We start from the raw sequence: 10,144 nt of genomic DNA on the forward strand, positions 1-10,144 counted from the left end.
CTGGTGTTCCATCCATGGAAGAGTTACATGCATCTAAGCGTTAGCACATAATTACATTCACATCTGAATGAGCTAGTAGATTAGATTTTTACCTCCATGTACTGGTCCTCAGTCAAGTAGACATCTGAATACCTTCGAAAGTTGTTGATAGAATGCCCTCGATGCTTCATGTACGCGTTCACAACCTATTGGAAAATGCATCCTCACACACCTTCTTTGCATTTTTCTCTAATACTCGGTCTGCATGCTCCGGAGCCTTAGGTTCCACACGATTAGCTCATAGTTCTCACGAGCACCTTCTTTATGCCATCGCATGTGCGTGATGGTTTTTTTGATAGAAACAACTATTTCACTCGATGAGTTAGTGGTAAGTATCGAAGCTGCTTATGTGCAACATCTGTCATCACCTTGTCACCCTCATCATTATCAACTTCCACAAATCTAGATTGTCCATATTTCAGATATTTTTTCTCCTGCATGCTCCTTCATCAAAAGCATACAATTTTTTTGCACACATCAATCTTTTTATAATCCTTACCGAGACCTTTGATTATTGTCTTCGCATGGTATATGTATTTAGGCAACTTATTGGGATTTGGCAGCACATCCCCGAATAACTTTAAAATCTCATTGTAACAGTTGTTCGAGAAAAGGTACTTGGACTTAATGGCCATGAGCTGGGTCACAAAAGCAAGTACTCACATCTATGTGTTCGTTCAACGACTCTTCAGAGTGTTTTAGTAGCTTAAAAAATCTCAAAACCTCTGGTGTGGGAGGATCCTCGGAGCTTAGGTTTGACTCTGGACGTAGCGAATCTAGTCTCTCATGCATCGCATCACCGCAAACCAAATCATTGTTCTCCTCCTCTTCTACATTCGGGATGGGTACTACCTCACCATAATGTTCTCACACCTCATATCTGGGCATAAATCCAAACTGACAGAGATCTATGCTAAATCTTTCCTTATTAAGAAATATAATGTTTTTATGCCACCTAAAAGGACATCTGACAGTGCCAGTTAATGACAAGGAGAATGCACGGTCCACAAAATCTATGGTCTTGGCTACCCACTCATCAGAATAATGTCCATTCCTGCTCCATCCACTGTACATCCATACACTATCTTCAGTCATGCCTGATACTGTTAAAGTGGACCATGTCGTAAAAAAGCATTCAACTTACTTAGGTGTGTCAGTCCTACATCTATAGGCAAGGATAAGTTCGAAACCTACCCAAGAGTGACCAACAGAACGCGGATTTATGACAAGCCAGCATGATCAAAAATAAAATTTTAGCAGCATAACCTCGCTGTTCTCCAACTGCATGCTAAATATGGTGCAGTGGAGAACAGAGAGGTTATGCCACCGGAATTTGACTTGTCATTAATCCGCATCCTGTCAGTTACTCCGAGGCTGTCCATAATAGGGACAATTTAAGATGGGTATGTGTCATGTGCGTCGAGCACGTGAGACAAACCTGTCTGAAACGAGTGACCCATAGATTATGTTATTAAAAAATACCATACAAGTACGTTTCACGTGCGTCGAGCACGTGAGACGAGCCTGCCTGAATTGATAATACTAAAGTAAAACATGTGCATAACAATAACATCTCAAACCTCTAAAACAAAAACATGTACATATGAAATTAAAGTAAAACATCTCAAACGTCTAAAACAAAAACATGAGCAACTAATAGAATCAAACTAAACAATAATACATGTTAATACCAAACTTAAGATAAACATTACTTTAGTTAATAAAATCCAACTATTATTCGAATGCATCATTTACTAGACATGTACATAAACAAATAGTTTTTCATAAGTAATGAAAAAGTGACTAATCAAACAAACATTTAAACATTTAATTTACTATAAACACTAATTAATCACTAATTTAGGTGGTTAATGGAAAAAGGCCACCGAAAATAAATAATAAAAATCACAAAACTTAATTTCACCTCTCGAATCGTTGTCGAGGAAGTCTACGACATCGATAGTAGATAGAGCTCGGGGCAGGGCTGCTGGAGGCTGGAGAAGTGGTGTCACCAGCCGAGGGCGGAGGTTGGAGTGGCGGTGAGGTCGGCCAAGGGCCAAGCCGACAACAGGGACGACGGGGAGCGCTATCGGAGGCAGGTCAAGGGCGGAGGGCAACATGGTCGGCGGGGAGACCTGTCGGGGGTGGCGACGAGCTCTGCGCCCGGCGGCAACGACAGGGCACCGGGCTCGAGAGCGCACGGTCTGGCGCTAGGCTTGGTGGCGGGGAGGAGAGCGGCGGCGGCTTCTGGAAAAAACAGATGCGACGGGAGAGAGAGCTACGACGTGGGATAGGATAAAACATTATTTTCGACGACCTAGAGAAGGGTCACCGAAAAATACATTAATTTACGGCGGCTTGGGAGCCTAGCCGACAAAAAATAACATTACTTTCGACGGCTGATTGTACCGCCGAAAATTAGCTTTTATTTTTGGCAGCGAGAGGGTGGCCGTCGAAAATACCTCTGGCTGACGAAAATGATCTACAGTCCTCTTGTGAGAGTCGAGTCATTTCAGAGGAATCAGAACCATGACAAAGAGGCTCTCAATTCTATCCAATCTATATGGATTCAGATTAAAACATGCTCTAAGGCTATCTCTAGTAGGTCTCTTATTCTATCCCACATCTCAACTTGTATTTTGAATTTCACTCTACAAAATATCGCGTCCTCTATTTTACACGATAAGGTGGATACAGGAAAAATGTACTCAAACACAACACTAACTTTGAGGCGTAGAAGTCTGGACATGCTACGTGTTGGAAGAGGATGGAGATCCTCCTACGAAATGGGAGGCAATGCCGCCGCGTGGTCGGTGAAAGGAGGCACGCAGCGATTGACCAAATAAGCTAGGGTGTTTCGGCCTGCCCACGCCGGTGCATGAGCTGTGTATTTCGTAAGATTTTATTCCCAACGAATACAGCTAAAGAAACCCAAAAGGCTAGGCAGGTTGCAAGAGCAGGACGGACAGATCCTATGAAAAGCAACTGGGAACTCCAGGATTGGATCGGTAGGAATCTCTCTCGTCACACAAGATAACTGAATAAGCAACTGCAGAAGATTAAGTAGAATATTTGCAATTTTATACTACATCCTTTCTTTTATATATTTGTCGCTGTGCAGTTCAATTTTGAACTAAGCAGTGTCAAATAAAAAAAACGAAGAGAGTACAAGGGTCGGGGGGGGGGGGGGGTTCCATTACATGTTAGCGTCATGCTGGCAATCTGCATGCCCCGAATCCTGAAAGACAGCTCCGATCGAGGGTCGGAGTCCCATGACATTGTAAACTTGTTTTAGTTGGAATAAGAATAATGTATAGTAGTAGGGATGCTGTTCGTGTTTCTGCAACAGAAAGAAGAGGTATGTAAATCGAACAGATGATATGGCTTTGCGTGTTTGTCTGCCCTTTTTCGAGCAAGCTTTGCCTCCGTTACATGGTCGTTGGCTGTATGTTCGCTGTATATGAGCCAACGAGAAAAAAACGAATTTAAACAAAGAAATCCCCTTTCGATCTCAACCCTGAGAAGGATCGGGCTACGTTGATCGATGGACCGATCAATCGATCTGTACAAAAAAAAAACAAGTGAAGCGATCCTCTAAAAAATAAAATTATCCAAGAGGATCACTACTGAGCAGTTAATCACGGCCGACGGTTGCTGAGGTCAGACAGACTCAGATGAGCCCCAGGGTCTGCACCAGGCCGCCCATCTGCAGGGCCGCGTCCTGCCATGGCAAGGCGCCCGCGCGTCGCCGCCCCACGAACTCCACCACCTTCGCCAGCACGCCGCCGTCGCTGCGTCGAGTGGCCGCGGCTGGCTTGTCGCCGCCGCCGCCGCTCTTGAGCAATGCGACGTACGTGCCCAGGTCGTGGACGCTGGCCAGGTCGCCCATCCTGAAGAAGTCCAGGGGCAGCTCCACGCCGACGTGGGTGTAGCAGGAGTCGCGCCACGGGCGGAGCGCCTGCACCCGCGCGGTGGCCTCGTTGAGGAAGATGCCCGGGAGCTTGGTGATGGGGTCGTGGACGTTGGCCACGCGCAGCGCCTTGACGCCCAGCTCGTCGCACCGGGCCTTGAAGGCGGCGTTCCCGACGCGGGGCCCGCCGAAGGAGAAGACGGTGACGGGCGCGCCGCGGTTGAGGCCCAGCTCCACGAGGTCGTACGCGAAGAGCAGCGCCAGCGCGCTCCCCATGCTGTGCCCCGCCAGGGTGACGCTGACGTCCTCGCCGGGCCGTGCCTTGGCGCACGAGCCGACGAGGCGCGACACCTCGCGCAGGAGCTGCTCCCGGCAGCTCCCCGCGCCGCCGAAGCGGCACGTCTTGTCGACGGAGGTGTAGAGGCTGAGGAATCCCGACTCCACCTTGACGTCCGGGCGCGGGTCGCAGGGGTCCAGGCGCGCCGGCTCCAGCGAGCTCATCAGATTGGCCATCCACTCGGCGGGCGTCACCGTGCCGCGGAACGAGACCAGGACGTCGCGCCTGCCCAGCCGCCCCGTCATCTCGTCCGTGGACACGGCCACGTAGCCGATCCAGCGGCCGCGCCCGCTGGTGGACGGCTCCATGGTGGGCACCGTCACGTCCGCCGCCGCGTAGATGTAGCGCGTGATCTCGTAGCCGGCGCCGGCCATGCCCACCTCCTCCAGCATCCGCTCGCGGCCGTACTTGCAGTTGAGGTGCCGGCGCGACGCCGGGTCCAGGTCGAAGGCCTTGTAGCACGCGTCCACCAGCTCGCCGTAGCGCGCCACCTCGGCGCGCAGCAGCGGGTGCACCGCCGCCGGCTCGAGCAGCCCCTGCCAGTCGTCGCACCCCTGCAGCTGCCGCCACATGCCCGCCACGGTCGCCGTGGACGTGCTCCTCCGCGCCGCGTGCCGTGGCGGCGCTGCCTCCACCGGTGCGCGCGCCGCGGCGACGGCAGCCACGCTGTTGGCCGCGCCGCGGCACTGGACTCGCCGCCGCGCGCGCGGGCCCGTCGCGGCCCCGCATTGCTGGTGGATGGACGCCATTGCCGATGCTGCCTTTGTGGTGGCTGGCAAGGCCATGAGCTAGCAACCTAGGCGCGCTGGTGTCGTTGGCGGTGGGAACACGAAGACCATAGACGGCGACGAGAGGTGGAAGGATGAGGAGGGAGAGCGTTGCATGGAGCTAGGCGCGCGGGAGGGAGGCGGGTTTTATAAAGATGAGAGCGCGTGGAATTCACTTGCGGAGGCTTGCACGCATGTCCCAATCGGCCAATCCCTCCATATCCACCCCGTCGTCCCGTCCACAGTGCTAGTGTGCTACAGGGGAAGGAGAGACTTGCAGCGGCCGCGGCCGCGGCCACGGCCACACCCAGACGCGCGCGCGCTTTTGTCAATAACTTGGTGGGGGCACCGGCACCGGCACCGGCAACACGCACGGCGACCTGCCTCCTGTCCTGGCATAATTGCGATTGGATGGATATGCAAAAAGGAAGGGGCTAATTGCGATTAGGAGGAGTAATCTAGTGGGATTTGGATTCCTGGAAAGTGTGTTGCAGGGTAAAGAAAAGTGGTAGTTTGGCAAGTGATTGACCATGAGACGAATGAGGTGAATTGCAGGGGCTAAACTCTGGCATCCTTTTTGGAGGGGTTTGGTTGGGGGTTGGTCGTGAGCTGAGATTGGAGATCCTCCTCCGCGGCCGGGGATGCATGGTCGATCATCAATCATCACAGGTCTGGACTAGACTAGGGGGCCACACCCACACCACAGACCCGGAGGTGATGGAATCTCAGGATTGCTGGATCCTGTCGTGCTGAACCCCAAGCAGAGGCAGAGCAGGATTGGAGAAATGTACTAGGATAGGCCTGCTGTGTGTCAGCTGCTGCACTCGATTGGTTATTTGAGTGTTCCCTTCCTACGAGGAGGACGGCCTTCTTTAACATGACAGAACAGTCCCCAGCGTCAGAAGGCAACTTTTTTGAATCACCAAGGACGAAGGGAGTCCTAGGAGCAGGTGATGCTTCGTTTGGTTTGGTGACGGTCACTCAGGGACGTTCAGAATCTATAGCCGTCAGACAGCCTGGTTTGCAGTGACAACAAACCAGCCTGGACGTGGGCAGACAATCGGGAGTGCGTTTCAGGAATAAGAAGAAGAAAAAAAAATTAACAGCGACACGTCCGTTTCAGAAAGAGCGTGACTGTAACAGAGACGGGCTAGCTGCCTCAACGCTTTCAGCTGAAAACGACCGCAACCGCCACTCGCCATCGGGAATGTAATGCACTCCAGCCTCCCACCCTTTTGCTCAGATGAAAAAAAATAAAATAAAATAAAACTTCTGCAGCCTACTTCGAATTCCTGAGATTGTCTTCACCTCATCAATCTTAAAAAACAATGCTAAACACCGAGTCACTTCTGTGCAGACTATTGTGCTGCTTCAAGATCGATGTTCTGTTGCTTTAAGATTGCATTTTTTCTGTGTGTGTGTGTGTTTTGATCTGTAGCGCTGCCTGCCTGCCCTGCTCGATCTGTCCTGTTTTGTGGTACCTTGAATTGAAGGGTAGGTACCATCGACGCCACTAGTGTCGTAGTAGTACAACCACACAGCGTCAGCGCTCCAACAAGTTAGGGGCAGGGTAATTATGCCGAAAAGTTTAGTGCCAATCTGAAAGCTGACCAATCGGCCATTAACGTTGCTGCTGGTTGGAAAGCAGGTCGATCGGCGTCGGCCATCCATCCACGATCCGGGCGGACGTGGCCGAACCGAGGCCGCGCGCCGCCCGCGACGCGCCCCCGTCGGCCGTCACGCAGCGACGTGGCCGCGCAGGGCCTTTTGGTGGCGACATGGACGACGCCACCATTATGGGTGTCGGGGCGGGGCTACACATGGCAACGGGCGTATATTACATCCTTGACAGCCTCATGCCCGCTAGTTAGAACTTTTGTACTCGTTTCCGCGTTCGAACATCTATGATGAGGCAAAATAGCATTGTCCATGCCCTCCGATCCATACCCGGATAAAATTAAACATGCCTGCAGTCATGCTCTCGTGTGAGAGAATACTAGCTAGCATACAATAAAAAAAATCTTAGTTTTTTTTACGTCCACAAACACACCTGATCATGCATGTGCTCAAACATAAAGAACCATAGCAATAAACATGAGCGAGTAGTATTAGTTCATACCGATAACATGAAACCTGGCAAATACAAGCACATCAGTTCATCACATGTTCATGGTTTCACACACATACGAGCAACACAACATTAGATCCATGACACACAAGTCTACTGTCTACCTAAGCAATTAAACACAACTTTTGTCTACCTAAGCAATTAAGGTGTGCTTGGTTTGACTTTTGGCTTTGGCTTTTGCCCTTTAAAAGGCAAAAGCTAAACCAAAGGACTGGATCCAGAAAGCAGCTTTTTCTAAAAGCCAACTTTCTCGCAGTGCAAAACTGAAGACATACTTTTAGTGGCTTTCGGATGAACTATAAAAAAATATATCGAAAAACTTTTAACGACTTTTAGTGGTTTCATCAAACAGTTTTTTTGCTTTTTAACAGCTCATAGCCCACGACAGCTTTTTCCACAGCTCACAGTTCACAGCAACTTTTTTTTACAGCCACAGTCCAACCAAACAGACCCTTAAACACAACAACTAGTTCATTAGTCAAACTCCAAGACAATGAGGCAGTATTCTTCTTTTTTCTTTTTTTATTGTCTTCGAGGCAAGACCATAGGCTATTGAACCTTTCACCAATGCCACCTACAATCAATATTCATATACATTCGTAGATGCAACCCGCAGCACACATGAAAAAATATACAAAGAATAGATTGAGAATGCACAAACACCTTTGTGACTGTGATGACAATACACATGAAAAATATACAAAGAATAGATTGAGAATGCACAAACACCTTTGGGACTGTGATGAAGCCAACATCGACCACACATAAAAAGCTTACGATATTTTAGGAGCAAGACGATACTCAATTAAAACCCTTTCACCAGTACTAGAAGATGATTTTGATGCAATAATGGTGATAGGGATAACCAATATGTCGTGATCAACTAGCCTCGAAGTAGGATAACGAGTTCCTTCCAATTTCTACCAACCCAAGATAGCAGTTAGTTATTCTTATTACGTGGAAGAGATTTTCACCCCAAGTAAAGATCTAGCTCATTCTTACTTCTAATAAAGCCAGTATTATTCTTATTTACAGCAAGAGTTTTAAAAATTGCCAGCGCAGTAGCTATTGGTGGACCTGACAAATCGAGAGCCAGAGCAAGACTTAAGATAGAGGCCCTTATTCTTATAATATATATATATAATATGTTGCTAAAAACACTCAATCGTGTATAAAAATATACATTTCTTTTTTTCATTAGTCGAAATCTGAGACAATGATCTATGATGCAATATTCTTCTTTCTTTTTTTCATTGTATTCAAGTCAAGACCGGAGGCTATTGAACCTTTCATTAGTACCTAAAATCAATATCCATATACATTAGTAGACGCAACCTGCATCACACATGAAAAATATACAAAGAATAGATTGAGAATGCACATCTTTGGGATTGTGATGAATCCAACATCAACCACACATAAAAGCTTCCAATATTTTAGGACCAAGACAATACTCAATTAAAACCCTTTCACCAGTGCTAGAAGATGGTTTTGATGCAATAATGATGATAGGGATAACCAATATGTCTTGATCAATTAGCCTCAAAGTAGGATAACGAGTTCCTTCCAATTTCTACCAACCCAAGACAACACTTAGTTATTCTTATTATGAGGAAGAGATTTTTTCCTCCAAGTAAAGATCTAGCTCATTCTTACTTGTAATAAAGCCAATATTATTCTTATTTATAGCAAGAGTTTTAAAATTTGCCAACACAACGACTAGTGGTGGTCGTGACAAATCGGGAGCCAGAGCAAGACTTAAGATGGAAGCCCTTATTCTTATAATATATATATAATATATGTTGCTAATAAACACGTACTCAATCATCTATAAAAATATTCATTTCTTTTTCATTAGTCGAAATCTGAAACACTGATGCAATATTCTTCTTTCTTTTTTCATTGTCTTCAAGGCAAGACCAGAGGCTATTTAACCTTTCATCAGTGCCTAAAATCAATATCCATATACATCAGTAGATGCAAAATATACAAAGAATAGATTGAGAATGCACAAACATCTTTGGGATTGTGATGAAGCCAGCTTCGACCACACATACACTACCGGAATTTGGCTCTTTGCCGAGTGCCAAATTCTTTGCCGAGTGTTTTATTTCGGGCACTCGGCAAAGAGCTCTTTGCCGAGTGCCACGCAAAAAACCCTCGGTAAAAGAAAACACTCGGCGAAGAAGCTCTTTGCCGAGTGTTTTATTTTTGACACTCGGCAAAGAGTTTCTTTGCCGAGTGTCTTTTTTTGACACTCGGCAAAGAGCTCTTTGCCGAGTGTCACAAATACAACACTCGGCAAAGAGCTCTTTGCCGAGTGTTTTTTCTCCAACACTAGGCAAAGACAATTTAAAAATCACATTTTAAAGTAGTAAATTAATTCAAATGAAAAAGTTTTCAACTACAAATTTGTATAACTCATCATGATGTACAATTTATATATTGAACATTTCTTCATATGACAAAATAAAAATAAATTTGTTCATAAAACCTATATCTCTCTCGTAGTTTATGAAACTACGAGAGAGACGTATAGAATTTGTGCATATTGTTAGAACCATCATCTGAGATAAACAAATTACCAAACAACCAAAATAAACTTTGTAGATCTTGAGAAGTTATAGAAGTTTATAGTTGACAACTTTTTCATTTGAAGTCATATTGTCAACGAAAACTACGTCTGAATTTAAAAAATTTAAAATTTGAATTTTGAAAACGACTTCGAAAGGAAAAACCACCAACATGAAAGTTGTAGGTATTAAAGAGTTATGAAACTTTGTAGTTGACAATGTTTTAGTTTGAAATCATCTTGTTATGCAAAACTATGTTTGAATTTTGAAATTTGAATTTTTCAAACTGTCTCGGATGGAAAAACCGCCAAAATAAAAGTTGTAGGTCTTGAAATGTAATGAAACTTTGTAGTTGACAATTTTTTGATTTGAAATCATCTTATCATTGAA

At 46.4% G+C, this 10,144-nt stretch overlaps 1 protein-coding gene across 1 annotated transcript; it reads right to left on the bottom strand.

Moving 5' to 3' along the window:
• Positions 1 to 3,404: 3,404 nt before the first annotated feature.
• LOC103650881 (phospholipase A1 EG1, chloroplastic/mitochondrial) lies at positions 3,405 to 5,152 on the bottom strand. The gene has a single exon (XM_008676472.3). The coding sequence runs from the start codon at positions 5,069 to 5,071 to the stop codon at positions 3,710 to 3,712; it is 1,362 nt and encodes a 453-aa protein (XP_008674694.3). The 5' UTR covers positions 5,072 to 5,152; the 3' UTR covers positions 3,405 to 3,709.
• Between the last annotated feature and the right edge of the window lie 4,992 nt (positions 5,153 to 10,144).

This window comes from Zea mays, chromosome 3 (assembly GCF_902167145.1).
Source record: "Zea mays cultivar B73 chromosome 3, Zm-B73-REFERENCE-NAM-5.0, whole genome shotgun sequence".
NCBI classification, from domain to species: Eukaryota; Viridiplantae; Streptophyta; class Magnoliopsida; order Poales; family Poaceae; genus Zea; species Zea mays.

What these genes read in the sequence shown, in the direction of transcription:
- LOC103650881 (XM_008676472.3), bottom strand. Translation starts at nt 5,071, where the DNA reads ATGGCCTTGCCAGCCACCACAAAGGCAGCATCGGCAATGGCGTCCATC.